Here is a 15673-nt window from a genome sequence, read left to right on the forward strand (position 1 = left end):
AATGGTAAAAGGATCTATACCGAAACGTCGCCTTTACAGTAAATGAAGAGGTTGTTATCCATAAATTGTATCATGCAATATTCTGAGTGGGATTGTGTTCAGAGACTAAACGTCTTTTCGGTGACTACTTCAAAACAGGGGGCACGGGTGGCCCAGTCGTCTCAGACACCGCGACTCGCTGTGCAGAGTTGCGTCCCTTGGGCACGCCAGAAACCTATGATTGTGGGTTCGAATCCCGGTTCGCCCCGATTATGTTTCTAGGTTTGTCAGAACCATACCCGTGCTCGTGGGTTTCACCGAAGTGGTAAACGTCTGACACCTGCATCACTTCGAGCTTTCCTCCCACATTAAGCTGACACGCCGCGTTATGACTGGAATACTTTTAAAAGCGGCGTTAAACCCAACTCACTCATATGATGCGTAGTGAAACAAAACATGAACCTCGTCTTATACGCTGTCATTGCATTTAGGACAGGTATACCTCCATACCGACCGGTTTCCATTCGAACAGGAGCCTCGCCACACCTAAACTTGGCTCATGGTGATCCACGTGAAACGAAATATATACTACAGGCTGTACATAACATACTTCATATAACCGGAAACCCGGTTTCCGAATCCTGAGAGTGAATTTCAGTTAACAACCATACAAAATACACAGTGCTTTGTCCCCCTTGCCGGACATCAACCACGCTTGGCGATGTTTGTTTCGCAATTCATCACCCAGCATCCAACATCAAGTGTAGTTTAATATCAATATATTTCTTCAAAACACGACCTGGTGCTCATAAAAAACCTGTAGGGATTCCGGATAGGAACCGGCAATTTATGCTTGTCGTAAGATGTGACTTATTGACTCGCGTGTTATTTGATCGCGTGTGAACAGAGACGTAGGATGTTGCTCAAAAGATCAATCACTTTTTTTGTCTGGTCAAGATTCGAATGTTTACATTCCGCTGCCATATGGAATATTAATGAATGCTTCCTTAAACAGCAAACGAACTAAACTAGAACAAGCTCCACATATTGTACCCATGTCAAGTATGAAACTCGGACTTTCATGCGTCGAGAGCTTTGATAACAAGACTACCACACCTACCCTTAATAGCAATGAGCATATGTTACAGTTATGGCTTATATGGGCGGTAGTCTCGTGGTTTTGATGTAAATGGGCGGCGGGGTAGCCTAGTGGTGAAAGTGTTCGCTCGCCGGGTTCAATCCCCCTCGTGGGTCCAATGTGTGAAGCCCATTTCTGGTGTCCCCGCCGTGATATTGATGGAATATTGCTTAAAGCGGCTTAAAATAATACTCACTCACTCACTAAATGTAAGTACCCTCCCGATGAATAGGATCAATCTCCACCTGGGGATAACGCGTGAAGCCATCTTGATATTTAAAATGCTATATAACTGCGTAATGTTTTCAAATATAAAAATAATATAGTAAAAAAAGTCAAACATCGACTTGGATATTATTTTAACGAAGACAAGAATGCACACAACCTTCCTGATGAATGGTATTTCATTGTGGCAATATTATCCATTGTTACACAAAACGTGCTAACTTGTCTTTAAGTCCGTAAATATAAGATTACAATGGCTACAATCAGCAGGTCGGTGCAGGGACGATGAGATATGAGACAACCTTTGGCACGCGTGTGAGATAACAGTACAATAGTTTAGGAGGGTTGAGATACATCCCTATATTGTCTCACGTAGGTTAAAACTCGGAGATATATTACTGGGACATTATTCTGGATTTTGAACGTTAAGGTGGGTCTTTTATTTTAGCTAACGGTATTCTTTGACATGCACATGTGCTCCTTTCCCGCGTGAAAATAGTGTTGGTTTACAGGATAACATTACGCTGTTTTAAGATGGGTGATACACTTTGTACTATTTTTAATGCATCGTTGAAGCAAAAAGGAACAAAAAATGTGCTAAGACTATTTCGTCACGATAGATATTAATATTCTTAACACTTAACGCTTAACATTCATGAACGGAGGAGATGAGAGATTTTCTTATTGTTGTAAACGAGGTGCTGTGGTAACCATGACACCAATATCATCCACAAAATATAACGTTTCTAAATTTCGGTATGAATTATTATGCAATAAGAATGCAATGTTATTTCAGCTGTAAGTGAGATTCTAGTTATCATTTCAAACTTTTTTCAAATCAAAACTAAACTAAGCCGTTGACTATTAAAGGACATGGGCGAGATATGTGTTTAGGACAAATCAGCATTGTTTAATTATATGTTATAAAAAAATGATACAAAGTTTCATCACGTCTTTAAAAAGAGGAAGGAAAATCCCCGAACACATAAATATTTCTTGGCATCGGCCGCGCGACGGAAAGGGAGGCAACTCCTATCAGCTCGATGACGAAATTATATTTGCTGTCTTATTTCCCATTGATCAGCTGAGATCTTCTCATACACACAAACCTGTTTCAGTGTGCCCTAAAACTTTTCCACCAGGATAATGTCATAATGATATTCTTCGACCATGTAGGGCGACCGTTCTTACACTAAGATCCCGCAGGGACTTTGAGTTAGAACAGGTCCCAAGGAACTTGTGCTGGTCGTTAGAGGCGACTAAATGGATCGGGTGGTCAGACTCGCTTCCTTGGTCGGTTGCATGGTATTACGTAACCGACAGGTATCGTTGCTCTTAATATCAATCCCTGGATTGTCTGACCCAGACTCAAATATATACAGACCGCCGTCAAATGGCTGGAATACTGATGAGTGCAGCATTAAACAAAAAGAAATAAACAAACACAATGTTAAATGTAACTGTTACAATGAGTGAGTGAGTTGGGTTTAACGCCGCTTTTAACAGTATTCCAGTTATATCGCGGCGTGTCAGCTTAATGTGGGAGGAAAGCCCGAAGTGATGCAGGTGTCAGACGTTTACCACTTCGGTGAAACCCACGAGCACGGGTATGGTGCTGACAAACCTAGAAACATAATTGGGGCGAACCGGGATTCGAACCCCCAATCATAGGTTTCTGGCGTGCCTTAGACGACAGGGCCACCCGCGCCCCCGTAACTGTTACAAGATAACTGCCAAGCGAACAGGTTTAAGACAACACCCCTGTAAATAATATCATAATATCAGCTGATACAATAATGTGATTATACTTTCATTTGCCCGACAGTTTATCATATATGGATGGAGATAAACTTGCCGCCAGTGATAAAAACATAATGACGGACGCATAAAACCACATGAACCCCTTGTGATACTGCTACAACTTATAGTGAACCCCTTGTGATACTGCTACAACTTATAGTGAACCCCTTGTGATACTGCTACAACTTATAGTGTACCCCTTGTGGTACTGCTACAACTTATAGTGAACCCCTTGTGATACTGCTACAACTTATAGTGAACCCCTTGTGATACTGCTACAACTTATAGTGAACCCCTTGTGATACTGCTACAACTTATAGTGAACCCCTTGTGATACTGCTACAACTTATAGTGAACCCCTTGTGATACTGCTACAACTTATAGTGAACCCCCTGTGATACTGCTACAACTTATAATGTACCCCTTGTGATACTGCTACAACTTATAATGTACCCCTTGTGATACTGCTACAACTTATAGTGTACCCCTTGTGATACTGCTACAACTTATAGTGAACCCCTTGTGATACTGCTACAACTTATAATGTACCCCTTGTGATACTGCTACAACTTATAGTGTACCTCTTGTGATACTGCTACAACTTATAGTGAACCCCTTGTGATACTGCTACAACTTATAATGTACCCCTTGTGATACTGCTACAACTTATAATGTACCCCTTGTGATACTGCTACAACTTATAGTGAACCCCTTGTGATACAGCTACAACTTATAGTGAACCCCTAGTGATACTGCTACAACTTATAGTGAACCCCTTGTGATACTGCTACAACTTATAATGTACCCCTTGTGATACTGCTACAACTTATAGTGAACCCCTTGTGATACTGCTACAACTTATAGTGAACCCCTTGTGATACTGCTACAACTTATAATGTACCCCTTGTGATACTGCTACAACGTATAGTGTACCCCTTGTGATACTGCTACAACTTATAGTGAACCCCTTGTGATACTGCTACAACTTATAGTGAACCCCTTGTGATACTGCTACAACTTATAGTGAACCCATTGTGATACTGCTACAACTTATAGTGTACCCCTTGTGATACTGCTACAACTTATAATGTACCCCTTGTGATACTGCTACAACTTATAGTGAACCCCTTGTGATACTGCTACAACTTATAGTGAACCCCTTGTGATACTGCTACAACTTATAGTGAACCCCTTGTGATACTGCTACAACTTATAGTGAACCCCTTGTGATACTGCTACAACTTATAATGTTTAGCGGTAGTGAGAAATAAGATCTTATTGTAATGACATTGGATCCACTGAAGGAAGACATGTGTCGTTTGATTTTACATCATTCTGCGCATTTCTTTATGTAGATTGTTTTCAAATGCAAAATATTTTTTTAGCAAAGGAAATTCAATGGAATATCCTGGAACCCGTTATAGGATGTCTTCAGATCTTTTTTTAACGGTAGCGAGAGCTAAGTTCTGATTTTAATGAGGTTGGATTAAGAGTAAAATAGTTTGGTTTTTCATTAATAGTTATTTCCTATTACCCATGTTGGCTAATGCATCTTCACAACTGTTTACTGAAATGTTTACTATATCACAGAATGAGGCTACTATGCTCCGCACTCCTGACAGTGCTTGCGGCGCTTGTGGCATACCGTATATACCAAGTAATAGAGCGACCCCTACCTGACGGTGTAGAGAACCCTGGTCAACTCCGATGGATCGACGAACTTGGCCGGATAGCAAATATACTGGTACGTGTATACCAGGAACAGTGTATGAGAGTGAGTGAGTGAGTGAGTTAAAATTTAACGTCGCATCGGCATTATTTCTGCATAAAACGACAAAATCAAGTTTTTATATCGGCAAGCATGTCATATAAATACAAAGTTACGTGTAAATTTAAAAGCAAATTTGTCAAACATATTTTAGCATGACAATATTATTCACAACTGTTTGTCTTAGCCACCACAAATCAAACTAGGCCACCTCGCTGGGGATCATTGGATACACCAGCATGATTTACGTCATCACTTTATCTACTGGTGGCTGTGCACAATACTAGCCAATATTTTAATAATGCTCTTTCAGATTTACTGTTTAATAATGTGAATCCCTTGCAATTTCAAAGTCCACACACTCAAGCAAAATGTGCTTAACGATGAACCCTACTCTGTTTTTTTAGCAAATATTCGTGAGTAAATCCACTGTGGCCAGAATCATTTACTGACTCGCCATGTCTTGACTAACAACTCGAGTGGGTATGACCGATTGTTGGTTTATATTCCTGTAGTTTATTGTTTATTAGTACTTGGGTGTCTCACCTTCTTTGCGCAAGATCCCAAGCGTCCCTTTCGTGGTTGCTTTGAAATCACTGTACTTGATAAGGAGTGTAGATAACGGTTTGTCAAGAGCTGCTTCAGCTGCAGCATCGGCTACTGAGTTACCTATGATGCCTTCATGACTTGGTAACCAGCAAAAGACAATGTCGCATTGACCAGTAGAAAGATCACAGGTATTTAAGAAGACGTAATTTCCACTCATATGTGTTCATCAATTTCAATTGGAAAAATAGTGTCACTTGGTCTTATGTTCCTCAATTATTCCATTTGCTTTCATCAATACTGACAGGAAACAAGCTTCAAGTCTATCGGCTTCAACCCCGCTACCAAACCCGTGAAGTCTCTTGTTGATATTGGTTTCTCGTTGGTTCTAAATCCTACATTCTGGAGGAAGGCAGCCGACAATATCAAGGTGAGAGCGTCTTCTTCTCTCGCGTTGTATCTCGCATCCTCGATTATCCAGTGTAGTATATATCTCCCATCCTCGATTATCCAGTGTAGTTTATATCTCCCATCCTCGATTCCAGTGTAGTATATATCTCCCACCCTCGATTATCCAGTGTAGTATAATGTATATCTCACACCCTCGATTATCCAGTGTAGTATATATCTCCCACCCTCGATTATCCAGTGTAGTATAATGTATATCTCTCACCCTCGATTATCCAGTGTAGCATCTATCTCCAACCCTCGATTATCCAGTGTAGTATAATGTATATCTCACCCTCGATTATCCAGTGTAGTATATATCTCACATCCTCGATTTTCCAGTAAAGTATATATCTCACACCCTCGAATATCCCGTGTAGTACGTATCTCACATCCTCGATTATCCAGTGTAGTATATATCTCACATCCTCGATTATCCAGTGAAGTATATATCCATTCAATAATGAGCACATCGCTACTGTAGCTTTGTTTTTGAGACGACGTCACCGTTAAATATGTCATTGATCAGTGACTACCTACGCACACAATGTCTCTCTCTCATAAAAGATTGGAGATTAGCTTGTCTCTCAAAGCCTAGAGAATAAAGAATAAAATTGAAAAAATAGTCCAACTGATTTAGCAAGTCTAGACCTGAAATTACATGTAATCATTGTTCTGGGCTCCATCTGGATTTTATTCTTATTTGTAGATATATATTTTAAAATATACTTGTGGAGAATTTTTTTCTGGGACTAAATGTTAGTTTGAATGGAGACATAAAACACTGGATAACTGGAGATATGTAGGTAAGTCTGCTTACTATTATCATGGCACGCCATTTGAATGTAAAAGCAGTAGCCTAATAGATACCATCCACTGGCACTATGCCAGTGATATTGTCCATTCATGGTGTATGTGTTGGTTGATGCATGTCATCGATCCCGATTGCGTTGATCGATGCTCAAGATGTCTATCGCTGGATTGTCTGGTCCAGACTCGATTATTTACAGACCGCCGCCATACAGCTGGAATATTGATGAGTGCGGCGTCTGGACCAGACAATCCAGTGATTGACGTCATGAGCATCGATCAAGTGGGATCGGTGACATGCATCAACCAAGTCAGCGAGCCTGACCACCCGATCTCGTTAGTCGCCTTTATACGACAAGCATAGTCGCCTTTTACGGCACGTATGTGTTTTGAAGACCTATTCTACCCCGGGTCTTCACGGGTCGGTGCATGTGCGTATCAGTGGACTTTGTTATTTTAATGGAACAAGCATCTCCCTCTTAACACTCCTTGTAATATAGATTATAGTCATTCAAATCCCACTTTGTTTATCTTGTAACAACTTTAACCACGTATACCAACTCTATCGGTATATGATTAGCATAATCATACTGAAACCAATGTCACAGTTTTTTTATGCCAAGAACGGATTGTGAACATAAACACTTATAGATCTAAACCAGTACACCTTAAATGCAGTTAAGTCCCCATTCAGATGAGTAAGTATAGTTTTACACCGTTTTAGCAATATTCCAGCAATATCACGGCGGGGGAGACTAGAAATGAACTTCCCTGGCACATTATTTTTTCATATTTTTTTTTGTTATTGAAAACAAAAGTGATTAGGGAGCGAGACACTTCCTATTTTTGTCCCACCTAGTATTCCAACAAACCCCAGTGGGCACACACATTAGTTTTAAACTAATTTTCAGGGAAACAGGGAAATTTGAAAAATAGCTTTTTGGCAATACAAATAAAATAAATACTGACGTGCCGGATTTAAAATGACGCGCTGCTGTCCGAGAAAAATGGTGGGCGGGAGTGGTTTATTTCATGGTCAAAGGGAGGTAATCGTGTTTGTACCTGAGTTAACTCCCTTACCTCAACTCCGCACAGTGTCTCTCTTAATACTTCACACACGGCGTGTGTCCTCGATCGAAGGGAGCTAACCGCGTTCAACAAATCAAGGGTTATGCCCCTTGTCCTTAAGGGAGGTAAGTCTGTTTCGAAAATGTAAAATTGAGTTAATAGTTACTTCCCTTTGACCATCAACGACCAAGCTCCTCACAGCGATAGTCCGTTCGCGGAGCTCTCTATGTTACCGAGAGTGTAACGAAGGTGTCACGCGCTGGGAAGGAGCTTGATCAACGACAAGGCTTCTTAAATCCAATGAGGCGTACCAATATGTAGGTGAGGGAATAAGATGAATTGACCCGAATTAAACTACAATCTTCAGTGCGGGGCCGATAAAACCTCTGCCGTGTCCTCTCCGCATATACATTTAAGCATATAACGACCAAACACCGAGGGTACATGAAACTGTTGATTGAGTTGTCTCCCTTTGACCGTTACACCACAATTTCCTTCCCCCCTCCCTGGTATCATCCCTGTCACTGAGCCGGTTCAGTGACGGGTGCCTGGAAGCCGATCAAGTGTAGCCATTACAATAGGGACCAGTTAGTTGCTGTTTGCAGCGGGAATAGACAATAGTCGGGGACACATGTTAGATTTACGTATTAGTTCATTCTGTTAAATGTTTTAATGTTTTAAACCTAACAGTATCACAGTGTTTTATGTTTAGTTAAAACGCTTTAAATCACCAGTGCTCTTGCCCAGAGAAAATAGAACTTATTCAAAATAACAGGGTCTTCCACTGACAGGTGTCTAACGCTGTATACGGCAACGTTGCTGTGATAACCTTCACCCCTGGTGAGCTGGCGTCCTCGACCTCCCCCCGCCCTGTCATCGTGTACTTCCACGGCGGAGGGTGGACTTGGTTTTCCGCAGGTGGGTAGATAGGGGACCAGGGAAATAGGTTTCAGACAGGATAATCTTTCGGTCATTGCTTTAAAACACGCAATTTATTTCTGTGAAAAGACACAAACATTCCTCTTTCTTCACAACACTTTTCTTCTGGATATATCCACCATGTCGATCCCAAAACAATGTTTTGGGGGATAAAACAAGACTATAAATTTAATTTTGTTTAAGTTTGTTTTTTTCTTCTTCGATTAATATATTTTACGAATATATACAGTCGGTAGGAAATTCTAAAATTTCAAACTTTCTATTTTTCTTCTGGCATTTTTGTGTTTGTTGTTTAACGTTTCAGGTTCCTACAATGTGCCTCTGAGAACTCTAGCCAGCAGGACACAGTTCGTCATCGTCGCTGTGGAGTAAGTTACGCTCAGTACTGTATTCATTTAACTGTTGCAAGGGGAATTACGAACGTTGGGCTCTAATGTTAATTGTCCGATATCTGTATTGTTGATTCACGTGATCTTTTTACCCACAGATCTCCGATACATAGACCACACTTATTATTACATTGGGTAAATGTATATAATGGGCTTTATGAACGTTACTCTTAGGTGCATATATTCATTCACATTTTGTAAAACAGCATTTATAGTAAACAGTGGAATAATCTCTCCCTGCAGTGTTTTAATATACGATAAACAAAGACCACGAGTCGTTTATTTCTTATTAAAGATATCAACATTATTTACAGCCTCTTTAAGGATAAGGATAAAATGTACAAGCTTTGTAAATGATTATCCCTATTTTAATAATGATGACTCCCTCAAAAGAATCCGACCTCGGCAATGTCGGACAAGTCCATTTTATGCACAGGTAGGTATTTTCCTCATTCCTCACGTCGATTACCTGTACCTTTTCTCCCAATACCGATTGTCATATCTCTCCCGCTTTTGGATGCGATCGTTCGGCCATCGCGTTTGTCTGCATTGCCCAACTACATCTATGGGGAACAACTCACTATCCCTGTCTCCAGACGTTGTCGAATGCTTTTTCAAAATCAATAAAAGCACAGAATAACTTTTTCTTTTGTGTTTTAAAAAAATGAATAAGTCTGTACAGATTGAAGATATGGTCACACCTAGATTATCTACATCTAGGGTGAAATTAGAAAGGACATATATATTGTTTGTTTGTTGTTTATCGCCGCACTTCGCAATATTCCAGCATTATGAGGTGGTCTGGAAATAATTGACCAGACAGTCCAGTGATTGCCATCATAAGCATCGATCTATGCAATTGAGATACGATGACATGCATCAACCAAATCAGCGAACATGACCACCCGATCCCGTAAGTCGCCTCTTAACCTAGGTTGGGCCCTATGAGAAGATCCTGGCGTAGGTCGAACGTAGTGGTGGAGAGCCCCTCACATTTGCTGTGGGGGTGGGGATTACATGATTCCACGATAACTAGTCCCTGGTGCAGTCAAGTCTGTAATCAAGGAGATATTAATCAGTTCCGAAATCAGTTTAGGAGTGTCATTTACAGCTTGCTCACATTCACGTTTTATGTTCACAAACTCCGTAATCAGCTTGCGTTACCTGTTTTAGTAACGAGAGAATGCTCTAACAACTAAGCTGCGCCACGCCCCGCCTAAGCTGGAATGCGTATGACTGCGCATAACCTAATATGTACACATCTACTTTTTAAATAGCAAAATCACACCTTCTCTGAGTAATTCAATTCCCAAAAAATATGTTAACTAACCATGCCATTATATTTTCAGCTATCGCACTGCCCCTCAAGCAGCGTTCCCTGCGGCCTACGACGACTGCCTCGCCGTTACCAACCACGTCGTCAACAACGCCAGGAAACTCAACTACAGGTCCGACCTCATCATTGTTGCTGGAGACGGTTCGGGTGGGAACCTGGCCGCCTCCGTTGCCATAGAAATGAAACAGAAGGTTGCCATGCAGCTATTGATAAGCCCTGCGTTACAAATCTTAAACCTTGGGACACCTTCATATCAGGACATGCATGACGTTCTTCCTGGTGTGACCAACCCACGAAGGGAGATAACTCACTGGCTCAACTATGCGAATCTGGACCAGGAACCAGGGTTCATTGACGATATGTTGAACAACGTCCATGCCTCAAAGCACCTACATGACGTATATCAGGACTTCTTTAACAGCAAGAAGCGAATCCCAGCCCATATGAACGTGTCTGAGCGCCACACAATGCCTTACGTAGGCACAAAACATGGGACGGCGGTCAAACTGGACAAATTCGTGACTGACGTCCGTTTTTCTCCCATGATGGTCAGGAGCACAAAGGGAATTCCTAACGCGTACTTCATTTCGAGTCATTACGATGTTTTGCGAGATGAGGCTATAATGTACGGACATCGTCTGCTCGAGAATGGGGTCAAGGTCAAATTCCGCCATTATCCCTCGGCCTTTCATGGTTTTGTTCTTTTCGCTGGAAGTAGTTTCTGGAAGTTTCCCGTTAGTGACAAGGCTGTTAATGAATTAGTGGACTTTCTGCAGTTCCAGTACTTCAATGTCCGTAAAACGTAATCAATGTATTGAAAGGAGAGCCGTCGTTAATACTTCACGGGTGTGAATATATCTACACCACGTTCCTCCATCAATGTTGAACACACGCGGCCAGTTTGCAGCGTAGTCGCTATTATGAACCAACGAATCAAGTAACGGCCAGCTGCGAACGAAAGGAAAGCCAGCAATTGTTCTGGCAATCATCGCTCAGTTTACATAGCAGTGTAAAAAAGCACATACGGCAATGTTTCACGTACAGTATCCTTCAGCCTCGAGGCCATCTACTCCATGCATTGCTTCAATATCAGACAATGGTAGGGTTCGCTTAAAGGCCATGCATGGAGTAGGCTCATTTGATTCACATACTCCCTAAATTCCTAACTTGACTTAAACAGCAAACATCCACCGTATGTGTTACCGGGTGATGGAGGAACGTAGTGTATATGAACCTGAAGTATTGACGATGAACGAGAGATTGCGATGTAAAAAAAGTTTGCCCCAAAACTACAGTGAAACTTCGTTTATTCTGAATACACTAGTATTGAAGGTACATCAGTCTCCAAACTGAATAAGTGAATCCGTAATTCTTCAAACCTATAACTAATCTAACCATTCAGTCAACATAATATGCCACAGAAGAGGTGAGAATTTGTCCCGCAGCATGCAGCACTCTCAAATCAAATATGTTCTTCCGAGAGCTGTTTATTGCAATGCGCAGTGATTCTGGTAAACAGCAAGCGATGCAACAGCGATCGGGATGTTCAGTCGTCATTTGAGGTTGCAGATCAAATCCATTTAAGAATGTACCTATAGCTTTACCTATAATATGTCACCGACTATGTAATATTCCGGGCAGAGCTAGGATTTTTGTTTTAGACACAATACTTTTTCAGTCACCGCTTCACGATACAGTTGTCTTCTCTGAAAGGAAGAAAAAAAATCATGTCCAACGAACGTTATGATTTTAAAAACTGAGAACAATTTTTCTGGCATTTGAGGGAACAGAATATGTTCTTAACACAATCCCAGGTCCTACCAGAATAGCCAATAGCCGACCCCTTAGATTACTATGATGGATTGCCGTGGTGCTTGTAAAACGGGTCCAGTGTATGGAATATGTGAGGCCATATATTTATCTATTTATTTATTGTGTGGTTGCGTTTTTACATTTGTAATATAAATAAAGTAAAGTTTTTATCTACTTCTCATTTGAGCTTGATATTCTGGAACCGCATCCATTGTATACTGTATATATATTGTGGATAGAGCGTGAGCCTGGGAAGCGGAAGTTTGGAAGATTCGTTCCCCTGGCCGTGTCATACCAAACAATATTAAATGGATGGTACTTGTTGTTATCCTGCCTGGCGCTCGTCATTAAGGGGATAACATAAGGAATGGTCGACCTCAGGACACTATACTGTGTCCTAGTGGTATAAACCTGAAGCATGGTGTCTCAGTGGGTTAGCACTATAAAATCAGCATTTGTCCGGACTAGTACAAACAGCCACACACACCATTTCATCTCTGACACAGTGGGGCCGTTTCAAACCCACCTTGGGAAGAGTCTGGCTGGACTCTTACATAACACAACCTTCTCCTCAGAATATAATAGCAAAGGAAATGAAAGAATGTCGCTAAGTGCAATAGTCAGCTGTATTCCAGCAACATCACGGCGGCCTGAGAGTAATCGATTTCGTACCAGGCAAACCAAGGTCTGGAACAATAAGCAGCGCTCCACAGAATGATTTGTTTGTTTGTTTGTTTCTTGATTGTTTGTTGTTTCACGGGGCACTCAGCAATATTCAAGCTGTATGACGTCGGTCAGTAAATAATCGAGTCTGGACCAGACAATCCAGTGATCGACATCATGAGCATCGATCCACGCAATTGGGATGATCGATGACATGCATCAAGCAAGTCAGCGAGCCTAACTACCCGATCCCGTTAGTCGCCTCTTACGACAAGCACAGTAATAGGTCTTCAGCAACCTATGCTTCCCGTAAAAACCGTGTTACGACGTAAATTGTAATAAAAAGGTAAATTGTAATACTTGCAGCAAATTGTAATAATTTTGACGTAAATTGTAATAACAACGTAAATTGAAATAAAATTTGACGTAAATTGTAATACGCAAATTGAAATAAAAATTGACGTAAATTGTAATAATCTCTACTTGCGGTAAAATGTAATAACTTTTTACGTAAATTGTAATAACCTTATAAGTTTAGTGTCAAAGGCGTTAAATGACTAGAACCTATCCTTGTCAGGGTTGGTACAGGGTTTATCGTAAATCGTCATTAAAGTATGGGTGTGGGGGAGGATTGAGGTCGTTATCGTACATTGTTGTATAACTATATGTATATATAAACGCATTGGAATTTCATTTCTATGGTTGTCCAGAAGAGGATTAATTACTAGAATGAACTTAGTTTTGAGAAATACTCTGTGTGTTTTGTATTATATTTTGACGAAGAATTCAAATACAACAAATGAGTGACAAATCTCCTGTGCAATGTCAAATGAAAAAAAAACAGTCGTCAGCAAATGCAGCATAGATTTCCCATGCATGGGAAAGGAGAATACTTAATACATAACATTATATACAATGTTTTTATTAATATCAAAACAGGGACGTGGGTATTCTTTACCTACATTGTATATACTATTAGATATTGTGTATTCTCGATCTCTGTGAACTTCTCACAGATAAAGAAATAATAATAAATAAATGCAAACCATGTTAACTTATACAATATTTGTAGCAATGTATGATGAACATATGGATCATTAATATAACATAACATATTTCCTTTCATAGGAAGAAGTATATTTAATGAAATAAATGAATAAATGTAACTCTCTGGATTCCTTTCATATGTCATGAAGAACTAACAACAACTTACTGACAACTTTTGCTGGGATAATAACTCCTTGCCCCAACAACAAAAACAGAATCCATCATGATAACGGCACGAAATCATAATTAAAAGCATACACAAATAATATCAGGTATCTTCGGGCATGTCTTGTTGAGTTTCAAAGAGCATCAGAATGTATATAATAATATAATTTGTTGCAATCAATTATTGCGGAAATAAATCTGTTTTGATCAAAATTCAAAGGATGGAAAATCTATAATGAAAAGGGTTTTGTCACTAACGTAAATATTCTCTTTGACCTTATACGTAGAATATTCTAAGATCATAAACTCGGCAATCGTTGGTGGATTGCGCCATGAAACCTTGATATCAAAACAACTCTGCACAGGGAATTGTGTAATGCGGTACATAATTTTCGAAACAGATAATTACGTGTTTCATAAGTTATCACTAATTTGTGACATATATACGGACAAAAATTACCTCACAGGATAATCTTCTCTGGGGGTTTTAAGAGGATTAAAATAATTCCAGCTAACATCAAGCACTGTAATAAATTATAGCATACCTTCTGAAAAGAATAGTGACTAACTAAGAAGATTAACTATGTATGTATGTCTGTATGTGTGTGTGTGTGTGTGTGTGCGTGTGCGCGCGCTCACGTAGGTGTGTATGTAATGACAGTAAATGTGAGCTCTATGTCATTGGTATCACATATATGACTGCACTTCTCCATACTCTAGATGACAGTATCATGTACGCAGATGAAAGTATGTAAGTGGACGATAGTAATACTATCTAGATGACAAACTATCATCTACGTAGAAGATACTATCATATACGTAGATGAAAGTATCTTCAACGTAGATGATAGTATCTTCTACGTAGATGATAGTATTTTCTACGCAGATGGTAGTATCTTCTACGTAGATGATAGCATGCCACAAACATCACATCACTTCCAATAAATGTCTTTCACTATGTTGACACCACCCTTTAATGACGATTGTACGATAAAGCCTTTACCAACCATCCCTAACTTAACAGTTTTGTACGTTTGTCATCATACACAGTATTTCTCGAATTGTACATGTGAAACGCAAGCTCAACTAACAAAGATCATTTCTAGTCAATTGGCGTCTTGGACACTACGGTAGTAAGGTTATTACAATTTACGTAAGAATTTATTACATTTTACCGCAAGTAGAGATTATTACAATTAACGTCAATTTTTATTACAATTTGCGTATTACAATTCACGTCAAATATCATTACAATTTACGTTGTTATTACAATTTACGTCCAAATTATTACAATTTGCTTTAAGTATTACAATTTACCTTTTTATTACAATTTACGTCGTAACAAGGCCGACTATGCTTGTCGTAAGAGGCGACTAACGGGATCGGGTTTGTCAGGCACGCTGACTTGGTTGATGCATGTCATCGTATCCCAAATGCGTGTCTGGACCAGACAGTCCAGTAATTGACGTCATGAGAATCGATCCACGCAACTGAGATAAGATAAGCATAGTCTTCATTTGCGCAAGCATTGGTTCCTGAAG

At 40.0% G+C, this 15673-nt stretch overlaps 1 protein-coding gene across 1 annotated transcript; it reads left to right on the top strand.

Moving 5' to 3' along the window:
- Window positions 1-1650: 1650 nt before the first annotated feature.
- Window positions 1651-12434, top strand: LOC124142568 (arylacetamide deacetylase-like). Its single transcript, XM_046511128.2, has 6 exons — window positions 1651-1772; window positions 4733-4886; window positions 5764-5886; window positions 8573-8699; window positions 9025-9088; window positions 10459-12434. Exons 2-6 carry the CDS (start codon window positions 4734-4736, stop codon window positions 11249-11251), a joined length of 1260 nt encoding a protein of 419 aa, XP_046367084.2. The 5' UTR covers window positions 1651-1772; window position 4733; the 3' UTR covers window positions 11252-12434.
- Window positions 12435-15673: the final 3239 nt, after the last annotated feature.

The sequence above is a fragment of the Haliotis rufescens genome, unplaced genomic scaffold (genome assembly GCF_023055435.1).
Source record: "Haliotis rufescens isolate VD_foot unplaced genomic scaffold, xgHalRufe1.0.p SCAF_17, whole genome shotgun sequence".
In the NCBI taxonomy this organism is placed as follows: Eukaryota; Metazoa; Mollusca; class Gastropoda; order Lepetellida; family Haliotidae; genus Haliotis; species Haliotis rufescens.